Source organism: Podarcis raffonei, chromosome 11 (genome assembly GCF_027172205.1).
Source record: "Podarcis raffonei isolate rPodRaf1 chromosome 11, rPodRaf1.pri, whole genome shotgun sequence".
Taxonomy (NCBI): Eukaryota; Metazoa; Chordata; class Lepidosauria; order Squamata; family Lacertidae; genus Podarcis; species Podarcis raffonei.
Genome location: NC_070612.1, coordinates 46,973,775 through 46,991,157, shown reverse-complemented (window position 1 = coordinate 46,991,157; position 17,383 = coordinate 46,973,775). Strand labels below are relative to the sequence as shown.

General features: G+C 41.0%; 1 protein-coding gene across 9 annotated transcripts in view; it reads right to left on the bottom strand.

The window, feature by feature from the left end:
• Positions 1–1,665: 1,665 nt before the first annotated feature.
• The window catches only part of SNCAIP (synuclein alpha interacting protein), a 118,547-nt gene continuing 102,829 nt past the window's right edge, over positions 1,666–17,383 (bottom strand). For 7 of the 9 annotated variants that reach the window (XM_053407754.1, XM_053407758.1, XM_053407755.1 and 4 more), the window contains 4 exons: positions 16,295–16,387; positions 12,719–13,766; positions 9,859–9,929; positions 1,666–2,265 (listed from right to left, as the gene is read on the bottom strand). In XM_053407754.1, the coding sequence (XP_053263729.1) occupies positions 2,181–2,265; positions 9,859–9,929; positions 12,719–13,766; positions 16,295–16,387 (1,297 nt within the window). In that variant the 3' untranslated portion in view covers positions 1,666–2,180. Of the gene's footprint in view, positions 2,266–9,858; positions 9,930–12,269; positions 13,767–16,294; positions 16,388–17,383 lie in introns of those variants that run through there. The other 2 variants (XM_053407762.1, XM_053407761.1) reach the window with 2 other exon arrangements.

Sequence of the window (17,383 nt, the reverse complement as noted above, 5' to 3'; positions counted from 1 at the left end):
TGGAAGCACTGTTTAACTTCCCGCCACAGTGGTACCTATTTATCTACTTGCACTGGCATGTTTTTGAACTGCTAGGTTGGCAGGATTGTATAAGGTTGGCAGGATTGTATAATCATAGCTCAGTGCAAAAGGTTATTCCCTGGCATTTGCAGGTAGGGCTGCGAGAGAACCAGCATGAAATCCTGGAATGTCACTGCCAGCCACTGAAGACAACATTGAGCTATAGGACCAATAGCTGACTTGGTCTAAGCAGCAGTGACTAGTAGGGCAGGATACACAGAGTTACTGAGAGGGCAAGGGGCAAGGTCACCAGAAGTCCCTCTCGGTAACACACATGGCATTGCGAAGCCAGGAGAGCAGGGCGATCCCACTCCATGCTATCTTACTGGCCTCTATTGGGCACAAGGCAGCTTTTCATGTTTTGGAGAGGAATATCAACAGAAACCCAAATGGACAGAAAAATAACAATCCAGCTCTTGTATTACAGATGTGATACTGTACAGTACTTGCATGCTTTGTTTGTACTTGAGAGCAAGCCTGTAAATAGTTGATACAAAAAAATATTAAATTAGGGGATATTGCAACTATAGAGAAATTAACAACAGTAGAAAAGTTGATCGATGACACAAGGTAATTGAAGGAATTTCAGCTTCCCTGAATGATTGGAAGAATGGTACCTGTCCCATATCTCTATTATTTTGTAGCGTTGGTGGGTTTTGTTTTTGCTGTTGTTTTGGAAATACAAAGGAATGAAAAAGAGATTTCCCCAGGTTCCAACTATCTTCGCATCTCTTCTCCATCATATCTTCATGCAAAGCTTTGGGCTGCCAGAATTTCAGAGCTGTCATCTCTGCAGCACATTGTTACAGTAGAATAGCTGTGGAAGGGTAAACCGTTTTAACATTCATGAACAGTTCAGAACTGACTCTTCACTTGTCTTTCCTAAACCACATGATGGTCACATTCATACAAATTTCTGTCCACCTATTTCACACTTTCTAAAGCACAAATCTTCAATTTGTTACATGGTTTGGAGATGTTTGCTTTGTTATTTGGGTGATAACTGTCAGCGCTCAGGATAACCGGAAAGCATGTCTGACTTTTTATTTCTAAAGAATGTATGGCAGCTGGAAGACTAAGTGTAGACTCTTCTCTTTGTTGTATTATTGTTGTTCATTATAATGATCAAGCTGCAGATCAGATCACCTGGATTCTTTTTCCAAAGGAAGAAATTGCTCCTCCTTGACTCTGTTGGTTAACCACACTAGTATCCTGTATCTGCCAAAGCTTCCTGCTAGTGTTATTTGAGGGTGTGTGTATTAAGCAATGTGCACATTGGTTTTGGCAATCTGCAGGTATTATTATTATTATTATTGCAACACGTGTATATTTCTCTTAGCAATGTGCACCTATTCTTTAAGCAAAGCAACATGCACCTATTTTTTTTTAAAAAAAGTTTTCTTAAGGGCAAGTGCTGGGATCAAAATACCCCACATAATTATAAAGAAATAGTTTAATATGGGATAGATCCCCTAAATATAGTCTGCTTTTTTGCGAATAATGACTCAAGTTCTGATACTTTAAAAGTTTCATAATCGGATTTGCTAACAAATGGAATGGGTCACAATGGATCACATAAATAAACGAAGCAGAAGTGACATCTGGTTATGTTCACACTGTGTTTTGGTTAACACTGGTTTATTTTCTTTTATACAAAAAATTAGAAATAGCGACAAAACATAGTTCAACAAGAGGGTGGCCGGGGGTGGGGTGGGAAGAGCGCTTGTCCTGCGCTCAGTGAGGATTTGGCTAATCAGAGTCCTTATTTTTACAGACACAGTTAGGTTCTGAGAAAAGGAAATACAAGACATGTTACATTATATCCATGCAACAAGTAATGGCCACAAAATGATGGATGTCAGAAGATCATTCCAGAGGCTCTTTGCATTGCTATGTTTCCAAATCATGGCTTTTGCTCACCTTTGCCTTAAAACAGTACACCTTACAAACAAGTGACATAGACACATATTAATTTTTTTATATGGTCTAGCTGCTACAAATTTAAGGCATCCTAAGAGTCTGTTATTCTGCTGGTGAAAGTTACGTCTCATAGTTAAGTTTTCAAGTGGGAAGATTTTGGGCCATGTTTGGAGGAAGACTGAAATCCCGTGAGATGCGAGTCAAAGGAAGAATTCTTGCAGCTCTGGTTCTTCGGAAAAATCTTTGCTGTAAGATCGCTGGATTTTCCTGTTGATATTGTTATGCCTGCAAGGAAAAACAGAAACAAAAAAAATCACCCCTGGTCATTCAAAAGATGCCCAGTAATTTGATTTATTTCACCATGAAAGGACTGCCTTAATTCAACAGCAGTGCCAACACAGTCCCTTCTGAATTGAGTTGGGCTTAAACTGCCACAGCTGTTTGAAGATGATTGAAAAGGAATTCCAATCTCATGGACTGACAACACCAATAATGTGCTATTGGTGCTAAATTTTAATCCCATGCCTAGCAAACAATCCCAAGTCTGGCAAAAAGGTCATATTCCCTGTTTGCATTGTAAGTAAAGCCCATTGAACTCAATGGAAATTCCTTCTGAGTAGACATATAAAAGCATGCTCTGTTACACAGAAGAAATCGCATGTGTGAAATTTGTACTCTTCTGCCATCTAGGAAATGCCCTGCTTGGGTGTGTGTGTGGATTATTATAAGAAGAATTTACTTCCATCAAAACAGCTAGGGATCAAAATGTAAAAGTGAGAAGTTAAAACAAACCTGGAAGTCAAACTAAGACTCCTTTCTTCATATCGTAAAATACAAAATTACCAACCAAGGTTGAAATCCTATACCCACTTTTCTGAGAGTAAACCTCCGCTGAACTCAATGGCATTTACTTCTGAGAAGATATGCCTAGGATTGTACTGTATTGCAAACAGACCTTCCGCTGGTGAAGTAAAACCGAGCATGAGAATTTTTTGTCACACATGTGTAGATAATAAAAACAAACTGCTGATAATATATAGTCATTTATCATACTTTTTTTTTTTGGTCTCCTTGTGCACATGCTAATTGTAAAAATATGGATTCAGTTCCCATATCAGAATGTACAGAACATAAAGACTGGATTAGTCAAAATCAGCCTTTGATTTGTGAAAGAACCTTTTACAGAACCTGTTTAAAAACACTAAGGTGAAGATTATGAACACATATTTAATCCTATGTCTCCAGCTACAACTACTTTTGAATGGCGTTCATATCTCTTTTTTGTGAAGTGAAGAAAATGAAATATTTTAGGCTTGTCTGAACTCCTTTGTTTGGGAATTTCAAAAATGGATTGCAACATTTTGGCTCTTTTATGATCTCCCCCCCACCGCCCCGGAACTAAAACCACAGAACAACCGTAAATTTGGACAGGGACCTGTCAGATTGACTCTGTACCATAGCAGACAACTTCCAACATGTGCTTATTTGCTTCAGCAGAAAGGAACGTATTGATGTACTGAAAATGCAGCAATATCGCACAATCTCCAGCAAACCTTTCCCTCCCCAATAAACTGCCCATATTCTCCTATTAAATGTAAATATATCGGTATGATAAAAGAAAGCCAGATGCAGTTTGTGTATTTCTTATTTTTAATAGTAGCTGTGCTAACTGCTCTGTGTATTAAATAGAAAGCAGGGCTGTGTGTGCTTGCATATGGCAGTTGTTTTGTTCTTCAAAGTCAATGTAAACAGGAAATTATTTTCCATAGGAGCAGTCAGCCTAAGTAAGAGCTCTAATGATTCTCTTTGCTCCTAGCTACCAAGGTCTTGTATATTTGTGCTCTTAAAGCCCATCTATCACTGTCTGTTTAGAGACATTTGTAATTAAGCGAGATTATAAAAAAAGCCATCAGCCTTTGCCTACCTGGTGCCATCCAGATGTTTTTGCCTAGACATCTGGATGGAGGACATCAGGTTGGCAAAAGTCAACCTATATCCTGAATAGCAAGACATTCACCAAGACGGCCAGAGAGTTGGAGGCTACATATGGCTATGGGTGCAGGATCTGTGAAATACCACTGACTTTCTGTATGTCTTGGGTACAGACAATGGTCCCCTTCTCCTTTTCTCTCCCAAATAACAATAGTAAAAGGGACATATATTCAGAATGGATGCTCACTGCTTCTCTGGTGGGCATCAGTTTTGCACCTTTTTGGCTTCTTCCCAGCCAGCTGGACCCATGTGGTCGCTGAACAATAGGGAGTTTGCCTTGGCCATCACACACATGGGGGTTACCTCCCAGCCAGTAGCCATGTTCAAATGGCCCAATCAGGGTCCAGGTCTTGGGGAATTCCCTTTGCTGGCCAGCTGGGCATTGGACACAGTCAGGACCAGCCGGGCAGCAACACATAAAAGGGGCTGGATTTCCTATTAAGCAAAATCCACCATTACAGAGCTCAAATTATGTAACAAATCCACCATGCGTTACAAAGCAGGGCTTCACCCCTCCTCTAAAAAATGCCTCAACCTGTGGATCCCAGATGTTGTTGGACTACAACTCCCATCATTCCTGACCACTGGTCATGCTGGCTAGGAATGATGGGAGTTGTAGTCCAACAACATTTGGGAACCCACAAGTTGAGAAACACTGCCTCAGGGTCATGGGCTGCCTGATCCCAAGGACCACTATACATACCCAGCAGTCTTTACATTTCCTAGTCGAGCCAATAAATACATAGGATGATGTGCATAGTACCACATATTACTTCACTAGTGTGTCACTGATGGTTATACCTTTCTTTTTGGGGGTATTAGGTTAGCACTGGTGCAGACTCCTATACTTTGCAGAAAAGGGGGTCAAGGATATGTTAGAAGAGAAGATACATTAGATACATGGCTGCATTTAACGTGTCTGTTTTTTCTTTGAAAACCAGCGTTAATGCTGACTTTTTTGCAGTATGAACAATAGCTTAGGGATGTGTTTTCCCCAGGACCATAGGCCAGAGAGGGTTAAGCAATCCTTCATGCAATCTTTGTGCTGCACCTGAGGCTGTTATCTTTAAATGTAAAAAACCCAGACATGCTAAATGAAGAACTCAGTGCCTTGAGTTGCTGTCCTGAGGACCATATGGGAGGCATCCAGTGAAGTTGCCCTGTTAGTGCAAGGACTTCCACTGGGACCGTGGAACTTCCCCTCTCCCTCTTCTCCCTGTGAGCTCCCTAAATTGGCTTCAAAGATTCAGTGCAACCCCCAGAACTGAATGCTGGGGGTCGGGGGTGATGCAGGGACAGAAGAGACTGTGCAAGGAGAAATCTTTAGCAAGATGACTTTGGGTGCTTACTGTTGCATTTGTATGCATTTATTATCTACAAAATAATATATTATTAGAGACCCAGCAGAGGATCGGAGAACTCTACAATGTGATCGAAAGGTCAGAAAAAGTGCCTTAAAAGTGCCTAAAACTATTGGAAGCTGCATAAGAGGTTTCTAAAACAAAACAAAACATTTTTAAAAAAATCTCTGGAATATGTTGATCTGCTTTGAGTGGAGCCAAGGAAACTATAACCAAAATGTAGTACAAAATGTAGTACCAGTTGAAGGGTTAGAATTGCTCAGAGCCTTTTACTGGCTGGTTTGCTCAATTGGAAGAAATCACCCACAGAAAAGTGACTTTCATCAACAAAATACTGCCGTTACCACAGTTATTGCCCATCCTACATTTAAGAAAAATTGTGGTATTTCAGTTGCTGATTCATCATGGTGACCTAAGCCAGCCAAACGGAGAGGGTATCACTGCTTGGATGTGTGCTGCTTGCCAAAGCTTTTGCTTGCTGCAATTCTAAACCATACCAGTGAACTCACTCACATACCGCAGTTATGGAATAACATTTGCAAGCATATTTGTGATCGTAATAGCTACGTTGAGACCTTTTTTGTGTCCAAGCAAATAGAAGTATTTCCACTGACTTCAGATGAAAATAACATCTCCTCTATGACTCTCTCCTAAGTTTTAAGTTCCCAGAGCTAAGTTAAGGCGAGACGTGATTATTATTATTTGAACTGAATACGTTCCCTGTCAAAAGGCAGACAAACACCTACTTTTTCCTTTGTGAAAACCCAGGATATTTTCAGATGAACTGTCCTAGCAGGCTTGGCTCTCATTGGGTACCATTAAACTTTAAAAGGGCAAACTGAGCAGGCTGCAATCTGAGACAAAGCTGAGAAGGATGCAAAACCTGCTTCCTGCTGGATATTGGGATCACCAGTGGGAGCCCCGGCCTCCATTGCATTTAATTTTGCCATAAAATTGGAAGATTCCTATATATGCTTAAATGCTGCCATTGCATTCTATGGGAAATAGAAAACTTGGAAGGCAGTTGCCTCTGATGCTGGATTCTGGCTCCACTGTTGGGATGTCTTTTGACACTGTGTCCTACTCCAGATTCTAGGTTTGTGTGTGTGTGTTTTTACACGCAAACTAGCCTCTCTGCCCTACCTCTTAAAGCACTGATTTTATTTGCAGATAATAAAAGCAGGATTCCCATGGCGCTCTGTTGAATGGAGATGTCTACTGCAAGATGCATTCTGTTGTCCACTCACTTCTAGAAGTCTAGACTTTTGTAGTTTCCCAAAATACTTTGGGTATGAGAGCAACATGGAGAGACATCTGAGCTCCATGTGTCTTCCACGGTATGGCGCTTACAAAAATCTCTGGGCGCTTGTCATCTGAATACAATCCTAGTAATAAAATAGCTTTCGTGGGGACAGAGATAACTACCACCGATGTGAACGAGTTACTGGAGTGATTCCTGCAGATAAGATAAATATGTTCTCACTTTAATGCACTACATGCTTCACAATAACTTAATCCATGGGAAGCAAATATTTCACTGGCAATACATGGCTAATGTAATTGCAAACATTTGCTTGGCACTGTCAGGGATAAAAACGGGCCCACATTTTTTTAAAAGAAAGGGGAAGAAAAGTACCGAGCAAATGAAACAGATCGTATGCTTGCACAAAGAAATCTAGTGAATTTTAACAGGGCGCCAAGGAATGTTAATTGTTTTACCAACATCAAGCTGTAGCTGATTAGGAAACAAATAATAATCAGGGCTTTTGGAGGTGGCTGAGATTTTAAGGCTGTTGCCAAAATATAATAATAAATTAAAAATACAAGAAGAAACACTGGCTGATTAAAAAAACAACCCTGTGGCCGTTTACATGTGATACATTTTGTCCCCTCGGTTGGTGTACAGAGAGTTAACACATTTACCACATGGCTCTAGCAAGTGATTCTCTTTAACTGTAGCTGGATGTGGTCCGCTGGTTACAGGACATATGGCAGCTACCAGGACAAAACTAAATTACCCATGGGAAACTGCTGTAAAGCCAAAGCCATGATGTATGCAGAATCCATACTTAACAAATGATTAATACTAGAGTGGGGTCTGACGTCTGTTGTATGGATCTGAGAAGCATTTTAGCCACCAAGACTGCACTATATATTGATAAAGGGATTTCCATTGAAACCAGCTGCCTAAAAGGACTTAATTCTTAACCTCATTACTAGTCTTGTCCTATCATGGCCTGCTGCTTTGCCACAGTCGGTGCCAAAATGTCCCAATAAATATATGTGTTTCCAATGGACAAGAATCGGGGAAACCATACCCCCCCCTGGAAGAGTGGCAGATGAAGGTGATGGACTATATGGAATTAGCGGAAATGACTGGCAGAATCCGTGACCTGGGAGAAGAGTTGGTGGAAGAAGACTGGAAGACATTTAAAGACTATCTTCAGAAACACTGTAAAATTAATGAATGTTAAAAATGATGTTGGATTGAAAATAAGTGGCATTAGCAACAAAGTTATGAGAATATGCAAAAATGAATTGATAAAGGATGAAAATATAGAGGTACAATATGTTAAGATATAGAGTTAAGATAAACGAAAGAGGGTAAGGATTTGCTGACTTGATTACTTAAATGGGAATACAAAAAGGGGAGGTGTGAGGAGGTCAAGGAAACAAGCTAACGAATTTAAAGTTATAAAAAATGGATTTGTTTTTAAGTCTTTTTTATCTATCTGGGTTTTTTTTGTATCTTGTATTTTTATTCCTATTTTTTCTTTTTTATGAACTTTTGTATGTTTTTGTTTTTTTATCTTTTTCTTTTACTATGTTTCTCTCTGTATTTTCTAAACCTATGTTTTTGTAAAATCTCAATAAATATTTTATTAAAAAAAAAGAATCGGGGAAACCAATGAATTAGTGGGTGTGTGCAACATGCATTGCCAAGCATGACAAATCCACCATTTCCTCACAAATACCTAGTTCTTAATCAGCGTACAAATGTCTGACTTAATTTATGTGAGCATATGCAAACTCAGAATTCGGTTCTAGCATAGTTGGATAATGAAACGATTAAATTATATACGTTGTGTGTTCCTGAAAGTGCCATGAATTCTCCAACCTCCACTCCTAAAATATTTCCATGTTGGATACTTAAGAGATTGGAGACAGAGGTCCATTTCAGACCAACATCAAACTATGATTTATGGTTATGTGTGCAGGTAGCTGCAGGCCCTGTGAAAGTGGGGAAGAGGATATTTGGTGCAACTGTATCGTGGAGAATAGTGGTGTGGCCAAACCACAGTTTGTTAAAAAGCCAGGATATTCGGGCCTGTTAACAAACAGTGGTCTGAACCAACCATCTTCTGTGGACTTCAAACACAGCACCAAAGCACAGATTTTTCCCCCCAAACTAGGAATGGAAACTTTAAATTTCTTCCTTTTGTACTTGAATGGGAGGTGGAAGCATGAAGGTTGCATGGTTTCCTCACAGATCTGAACTGGACCCTAGAGCACAATATGCATTTCTACATGAGAAATAAAATATCCCAAACAAGTGAAGGCAGTTAACTTTAAACTAACAAGATATAGGTCAGCAGGCACTTGAGATGCATCATTACTATTGTGGTCAATATTCATTTTCCATATTTTTTTTGGGAAGGAAAATCCCATTAACGCAGATATTTGAATTCACCCTTAATTACAAAGTTGCCAGTTGATTATGAAATATGAACACCCAAACCTTAATCCCCCCCCCATTTGACAAGCGCTTAGCAAAAGCTGCACTTCTGTGTTAGAAACATTGGGTGATATCCCAATTCTGTGAAGCCAGGGCGGTATATAAATTCAATTAATAATAATAATAATAATAATAATAATAATAATAATATCCAGTGTTAGTCCTATTCAGAGTAGACCTAATACAATCAATGGTCTTAAGTAACTGAAACCAATTAATATCAATGGGTCTACTCTTGAATATGACTTAGCTGGAAATCACCTGGCATGTTTCTATTCCTGCAAGGGTTAAAAATACGTTGGTTTTGGTTTACCTGGCACTACATTTAAATTAGAAAACTAAATCAAGTGTGAGAAAGAGATGGGATAATGGAGACTGGAGCGCACTGTCTCTTCTGACCGTAAATGGAGTTTGCCTTGGCCTGCTCCTAAGAGGAAATTTAATTTCCATTCTCATTTGGTGTTTGACTTTCATTCAAGAAAATCTGTAATGCCAAGCCGAACTAAAACGCATTTTTGGATTTATGAGCGCTAGCGATTTTTATGCATTACTTTGTGCCGAAGACATTAAATGAGCTCAGCAATGGTTATTAGCGAAGGACTGTAACAGGGACTTGTTTACTTCTTTTTTTTTGGAGATCAAAATTTCATTTTCTTTTACAGTTGTCGTCAATCGTTTCATTAGTTTAAGCTGCGAACAATTATAAGCTGCACATGCAATGAGGGGATAATAATAATAAAAAACACAGTAATAGGAAAGCCAACATTTTCACTCTGCATCAGCACATACCAAGCATAGTTACACAGGCGGCGTTCAATCAGCATGCCAGTGGAAAAACTGATGCAGCCAGGGTAGGGAGCCTGGGGGGAGTGCAATGCATTAATCAGTCGAAAGATCATGCAACAAGCTTCTCACATGCATAGTAGAAAGGCAGTGATTAAAAGTCACAGTGTATTAGCGGAAGCTTTGAGAAACCCACATGCCACAATCTAGCTCCTCGCTGGATCTCAGATGCCTACGCAGAGCTTGGCATGTGCTAGGGCTGCTTTCATTGGCTTCTAGGAGCTACAGAATGCTTCCGCCATTCATAGCAAGCATTCTTTTCCCCTAGAAGGAAGACTGCAGCTCTTTCGATCGTGCCCATAAGCCTCTTCAGGTAAAAGGGAAATGGCACGGAGGGTTTGGCGCTAGCTCACATCTGTGAAGCGTTATGAAACTATGCATTTCTGACCGAACGTGCCATCTGAAAGCATGCAAATTTTGGCAAGTGGTAATGCTCCACCCACGCGACGGGTAAAAGGAGGCAGGAACAAGACAGGCATGGAGTGCCAGAAAAACAATATGGAACAATATGAGGGGGAAATGTAATTTTCATCCATCACTGATTTTAGCATTTTTTATTTTGGGGGGTAAAATGTTAAAAACATGTTTCCACGCTTCATCACTGGCTGTGAGTGATGCTTTTTGAATTTCTTCCCAGTTGTTCAGTCTCCATATAGGAATTCTGCTAAGTACTATGGACAAACATAAATATTTCTCCTTCTTTTGTTACACTTCGTTGTAGAACACTACAGGTGTTCTTTCAACACAAGTCTTTACAGTGGTACCTCGGGTTAAGTACTTAATTTGTTCCGGAGGTCCGTTCTTAACCTGAAACTGTTCTTAACCTGAAGCACTACTTTAGCTAATGGGGCCTCCTGCTGCCGCTGTGCCGCTGGAGCACGATTTCTGTTCTCATCCTGAAGCAAAGTTCCTAACCTGAAGCACTATTTCTGGGTTAGCGGAGTCTGTAACCTGAAGCGTATGTAACCTGAAGCGTATGGTACCACTGTATTAAGGGAGCTTGGCTAGGAAATAGGATGCTTGCCTTTTAAATGGCACAGTTCAGTTAAACATTATAGGAACTCATTTTCGGTGCCCGGCAAAAACTTTGCTCTTTGCCTGCACCTTTGGCCCTTAATTTTAAGGACTTCAAATACTTCTGCCCTCTTTTAGTGGGGCAGGTTCTGTAAAAACCTTTTATATGTATAGCTGTGTTTTCAGGGTTTTGTTAGTTGTATGCTGTAATTGGTTTTAGTGTTTATCCTGCGTCGTAAGCTGCATTGGGTCACTTTTTTAATTAAGACGGTGAATTAATAACAATAACAACAGCAGCAGAAATAATCTTTAGGTTCAAATCTTTGGTGCTGGGCAGCTAAAAGCAAACTGAATTGTCTGCCTTTACTTGGATTTCCCTTTCTGTAAATGTTAACCCCTTGTTTGAATAATGTATTGAAATACAAACCTCTTGTTTATTGTATAAAACTCTGCTTCCAGGGCCCTGTTTTAATCTGCTTTATTCCCACTATCTAACTGGCCTTTGGACACCACTGTGTTCCTGCACAGAAGTACTTAAGAACCCTTTGTTGCAACCTGTTCCCAGCCTTATGCTCATTTTTTCCCCAGTCCCAAGACAGAAATCTGCTTGGGTGTGTGCTACCATTGCCTTTCTTCAGATCAAGAGAAGCTAATAATCCAACACGACTGTCCAGTTCCACAAGGCCCAGTATTTCTACAGCCATCTCTCTTATCATGAGCAAAGGTGCTGAGCTCTGGAGTCTTGCTCCTTTACAGCCGCCAGAGGGAGGCCAGTTTAAAGCACTCCATGCGAGGCTTTTGTGCAGAGTGACTCACGGCACGCGAAGGACAATTTTCTCCTTTCCAGCACAGACGCTGAAAGAGAAAGGTTTGTAATGGCATGGAGGAAATGACCCCAGACCTGTGGTAAGGCAGTCTGCATGAATAGTTTAACCACATAATAATAGCTGCCAGGTGAAGCATTTTGCTAAGGAGGTCTGAACTTAACACCTTGCTTGGATCCTTGTATGGTTTTAGAAAGAAGCACTTATGTTCTCATAGATTCTTATCTCATTGTTTGGCTCTGTTCCTATGTTTGGATGTCTCCAATTCATTTATTGATGCTGATTTTTCTCCTCCCTTGTTTTTTTATGCTGTAGCTGCTTTGTGAATCTGTCTTTTATGGGAAACTGTATTCTATTATGTTTTTTTTATTATTATAACCGTTATATTTATATCACTGTTTTGATTTTTATGTTGTATAGATAACATGTTATGTATTGACATCTGTGTTCTATGTTGTAAACTGAATTTTGATGATGGATGGAATATAAAATTTAATAATAACAACAACAACATCCCCCTTGTCTTCTACTTTTTTGTATTTTAGAAAGTATTTGCATGGGAACTGCTCTTTTTCTGAATTCAGATATTCCTCAAAAGAGTTAAGTACAAAATGGCATAGGAGAACTCTGAGCTAACATTATTTACGTGTATAGCAGAGCACGTGGGCTTTGACACTATCCCTACAATCCACACGAGATCAACTTCACCTCAGGGCTCTCATGTCTTGCTTGCAGAGACTGGCTGCACAGAACAAACAGCACCTGATCCCTGAAAATCTCTATCAGACACCTTCAGTAAGTTTACTATCTCTTTCCAGATATGCCCACATTACCTCTTCCCTGCCTAAAGCCCTTCCAGTGGTGATGTGTTAACATTTGTTCAACGCAGTTGAGGGGGGAAAAACCATTCTAGACTTCTTCATTCATTAACATACAAAAACATTCCCTCTGCCCCATTCATCACTCACTGGCTTATTTTTTCCTTTTGCAGAAGTTGCTGAATTTCCCTTGCTATCTGTGGCTTTCCTTCCTAATGAGGTAAAGGGTGATGAGGTCTTGATTAGGCTTGAAGTCTGATAGTTATTATTATTGTTCTGGTTCCCGCTCAGTGTCTCCATTATGGAGCGGAAGGTTCCAAAGGGCCTTTTCTGCTGGTCTCCAGATTCGGCGTTGGACGAAGGCCGCTGAAGGACCTTACTTCGCTCTTTGTCCCTCTCCCCATTTAAACCAGCCTCCGTTTGTTCCACCTGTGCCACAGGCTCCTCAAAGGTCACTCTGAGTTTTAAATTCTGGGCAGTTCTGCGCTTGGAAGATGGAGATTTGAGGGCACTCTTGGGACTTGTGGCCACTTTGTGAGTCGTGGTGGCATCAGAGCTCGGCTGGCAGGTATCTCCCATGGCCTGGCTCTGAGATATAGCCCCAGTCTGGTACTGGGACTCATTATCAGGATCACTATTTTCCGAAGTGGGAGAAGGGCTGTTGCCATCCAAAGATTTTGAGGCTCTCATCCCAAAAGGGAACCGGCGCCCAGATGATAAAGTGTGCCTCTTAATCATCAGGTGCAAATTCTCGGTGCTTTCAATGTTTTCTACTATGGGCTGTGGCCTTGGCTTGTCCACTCTGTTCACGGGCGTATTCTTCTGATCCTCTGAGTTATTTGAATCTGTATCAGACTCACTGAGAGATCGCTGCATGAGATGCTTCAGTCTTGCTAACTTCAACTCCTTTCTTTCCGGGGGAAGCTTCTTTGTACTCTTGGAGGCATGAACATCCTGAAATTCCAGGGACAGCTTTTCTTGCATGCAGACATTTTCAGAGATTTCTTTCCCCAGCAGCTGGCGCAGTATTTTATCTGAGTCTTCATCTTTCATCTTGGGACGGTTGTGGTGTGGAGTCCCCACACTGCCAAGAATCTGCATCCCATCATGGGTGTTCAATTTACTTTTCGGCAGAATCGAGTCATCTGCGTCAGATGGTTTCCATTGAAGCTTGCCAGAAGTAGGTGACGATGGCGAACTTCAATCGGGATAAATTGAAAACAAAAACAAAGACACCGTTCAGTACAGGCAACCACAACCAAAGTTATACATACATACAGTGCAACCCTGACATTCCCATTGCATATGTTTTCCAAACCACCCTTCTGCTTTTTTCTTGACCTTTACCCACGTGGAATGTATTATGGAGTCACACTATTGACTCCATTGTTAAGAATGTAAATCTGTTTCCAGGCTAAGATCAACTTCAGGCTTGATCCATTATTTCCTTTCTTTGCTAATCTCTACCGAAAAGATTTCTGATTAAAGAGTTGCATTAGATATTGCTCAGCAGAATTTCTGAGAATAGCTTGGGGAAAACTGGAATACTAAAATGTACTCAGATCTTTTACATAAAAACCACCAAGTCCTGTTTTGGCATGTTCCAAAATTTAAATATGAAATTCTGCTTCATTAAAATCAATGGGAATTTTGACTTCATGGTAATGATAAAGAATTCTTAGGTCCCTGCCACAAGAGCTTTTAATGCAAATTTTGAGATTTGGGGAACAGAGAGAGGGAAGTGGAAGAAGGAGAGATGAAGAGAAAAGAATTACTGTGGAAGTAGGATTCTGTAGTCAGTTTACAGAAACTGTTTGGGTTGGATCCAGACTTGCAACAAGCAGAGTTTCTGCCATGCAACACTCCAATGGAGCAAGTGTGGGAGGGACAGAAGAGGTCAATGTCATATATCCTTCCTTCCTCCCATAAAATCTGCTTCAGAGAGTTGCAACAGTGTGCAAAGATGTCACTGGTGGCTGTAGGGTAAAGGGTAAGAAGTATGAAAGCTGTTTAACCAAAATGGTTATCTAAGAACGTTATCTAAACAATGATGAAGTGGAAGAGCATTCGAGAGGAATAAGAGCAGGGGTTGGCAAAGTTTTTGTGGCTTCCACTGATTCATGGTTCCGCAGATGCCACAGTGGGCTGGAGTGTGTGCATGCAAACGCACGCACGTGCAAACGCTATTTCGGGCACTCCTTCTAGCGCGGAGGAGGTGTGCACAGCTTCCTGCAGCCAATGGGAAGCTGGCCAGTGTCGCGGAAGGCAGTCCCCGCTCTGCTCTGTGCCAGTTTAGTGCGGAGCACGGGAGCCGACCGAGCAGGTGGTGGGGGTCCATGAGCTGGTTAAATGGCCCCCATGGGCTGCTTGTGGCCCATGGGCCTTAGGCTGCCGACCCCTGAATAAGAGCAATAGCAATCTAGCGTGGTTTGCTCAGGAGTAATTCCACTGGAAGAATTGATGCTTTTGAATTATGGTGCTGGAGGAGACTCTTGAGAGTCCCATGGACTGCAAGAAGATCAATCCTATCTATTCTGAAGGAAATCAGCCCTGAGTGCTCACTGCAAGGACAGTTCGTGAAGCTGAGGCTCCAATACTTTGGCCACCTCATGAGAAGAGAAGACTCCCTGGAAAAGACCCTGATGTTGGGAAAGATGGAGGGCACAAGGAGAAGGGGACGACAGAGGACGAGATGGTTGGACAGTGTTCTGGAAGCTACCAGCATGAGTTTGACCAAACTGCGGGAGGCAGTGGAAGACAGGAGTGCCTGGTGTGCTCTGGTCCATGGGGTCACGAAGAGTCGGACACGACTAAACGACTAAACAACAACAACAACAACAATTCCACTGGTATTGCTGAAACATGGCCTTGCAGATCAAATGGCTTACTGTTTATAAGCTGGCAAAAAAAAAAAAAGGTTTAAAAAACTGAATGGACTGCATGGTGACAGGATCACAGGTTTCATCAGAAGTTTTAAATGCACAAGTAGATGACACAATTTTATATACACTTAAGGAATTTTGTTCAAGGCAGAACTCTGATGCTCCCATTCTAACCCTATTATTTCAGGCTAACTTCCATCTAAATGGAGGTGCTTAAGGGGTGCTCATTAACTAAATTTACTTCCATGCTTTTTATCAGTAAGTTATATTTATGCCTTTGCCCAATAATGCTCCTAATGGTCTGGCCCAACTCACACATGGGGAGCCTGCAGCAATGTTCATTCAGCTGAAGTCAAGTAACTGCGGTTAAAACATTGAAATGTACAATTCTATCTATGCTTCTGGTGCTGTCCATTTACATTAAGACAGTGAAGACAAATCGCCTTTACAGCACATGAACAGCAGCCTGCCTATTTTGCCAGCAAAAAAAAAAAAAGCCTTTTTATGAATTACTGGGAGTGTAAGATTACTGTAAGCCACCATAAGATGAGGTTGTGGAAGTTCACAAGATGTTTCCTGTGATGTCTATGAGTCATCTAAAAGTTCCATAATAAATCAAACTGAAAAATGTAGGAAAGTTAATTCCATTTAAACTCGCAGAGTCCAGTATTCACACCTGCCAAATTAAAAAGGTATGAATTCCCATCATGTGACATTTTGCTTTTTATTCTTTCACAGAATGAACGATTGGATCTTTAGCTGGAACATGACCTTCTCATGCAATAACCGTGAAAAGAGTCCAGTTCGAAGTACATTGGAATTCTATTCCCGTACGCCTAGTTACCTTGGGGATGTTGGCAGTGACTTGCCCTCTGATCTCTGTGTTTCTAGAAGCTGCTGGAGTTGGTTCTGTAATGTCACACGTTCTACCGTCTGCCTATAAGGAAATATTAAATTGTTAAGCCCACTTCTTCCTTGAAAGAAAAGCTGTTAGTGGATGCGGCAAGAGAGAAATGATAGTTTTCACTCAACATCACTTTGAGGCGAAAGCCTCTGTACATTTATAATTTAAGAGTTGCACACACAGAGTGCATACAAATACTAAAATGCACAAAGGAGGTCTCTGTTCCGCAAATTGCTTCTAATCCCTGTGGAAACGCTGTGATCACTCTATTGTACCTTCTGAAAGCTGCCTGCCTTGTATACATTATTTATTGCTGGTAGTGAATCTGGTGTAAGTGGCAAGATTAGAATCCTAAGAAGCGGTTGCCGGAGCTGTGGGACCCACAACAATTAGCTTACCTGTGTCCAATTAAAACTGAACTCTCAGCAAACTTGAAATTAGTTCAATCTTGCCTGTGACTGGGGAGGAAAATTGGCTCAAGTTACCTCCCAAAGTTTCTCCTGAAAAGCGCTAGCTGCTTGGTAGAGCAAGTGACACCATACAAAAGTTAAGGATAGCTGAGGGTTGTGGATCAGAGCTAAATGGAGCAGAGCAGTATATTTTATAATGGAGGATGGGGTGCACAGATACCACTAAGGTTGCAGGTTCGATCCCTGTAAGAGACAGCTGCATATCAGGCTATTCCAAACTTGGATCTCCAACTGCTGTTGGACTACAACTCCCATCATTCCCCAGCTCAGCAGGGCCCCCAGGGGTCAGGGATGATGGGAATTGTAGTCCAAAAACAGCTGGAGACCCAAGTTTGGGAAGCCCTGGACTAGATGATCCACAGGGTTCCTGCCAACTCTGTAATTCTATGATTGTGTAGAATGCATATGCACTTTTACATGTGTTCTCTGCTATTACTCCACTTGATTAATGTTTGCAATGACTCATTCATACTTTCTTAAATAATAAAAACAATCAATTAAAAATAATATCTGTTAAAAAACTAATGTGTCCTGAGGCTAGATTTTCATTTGGTGGTTT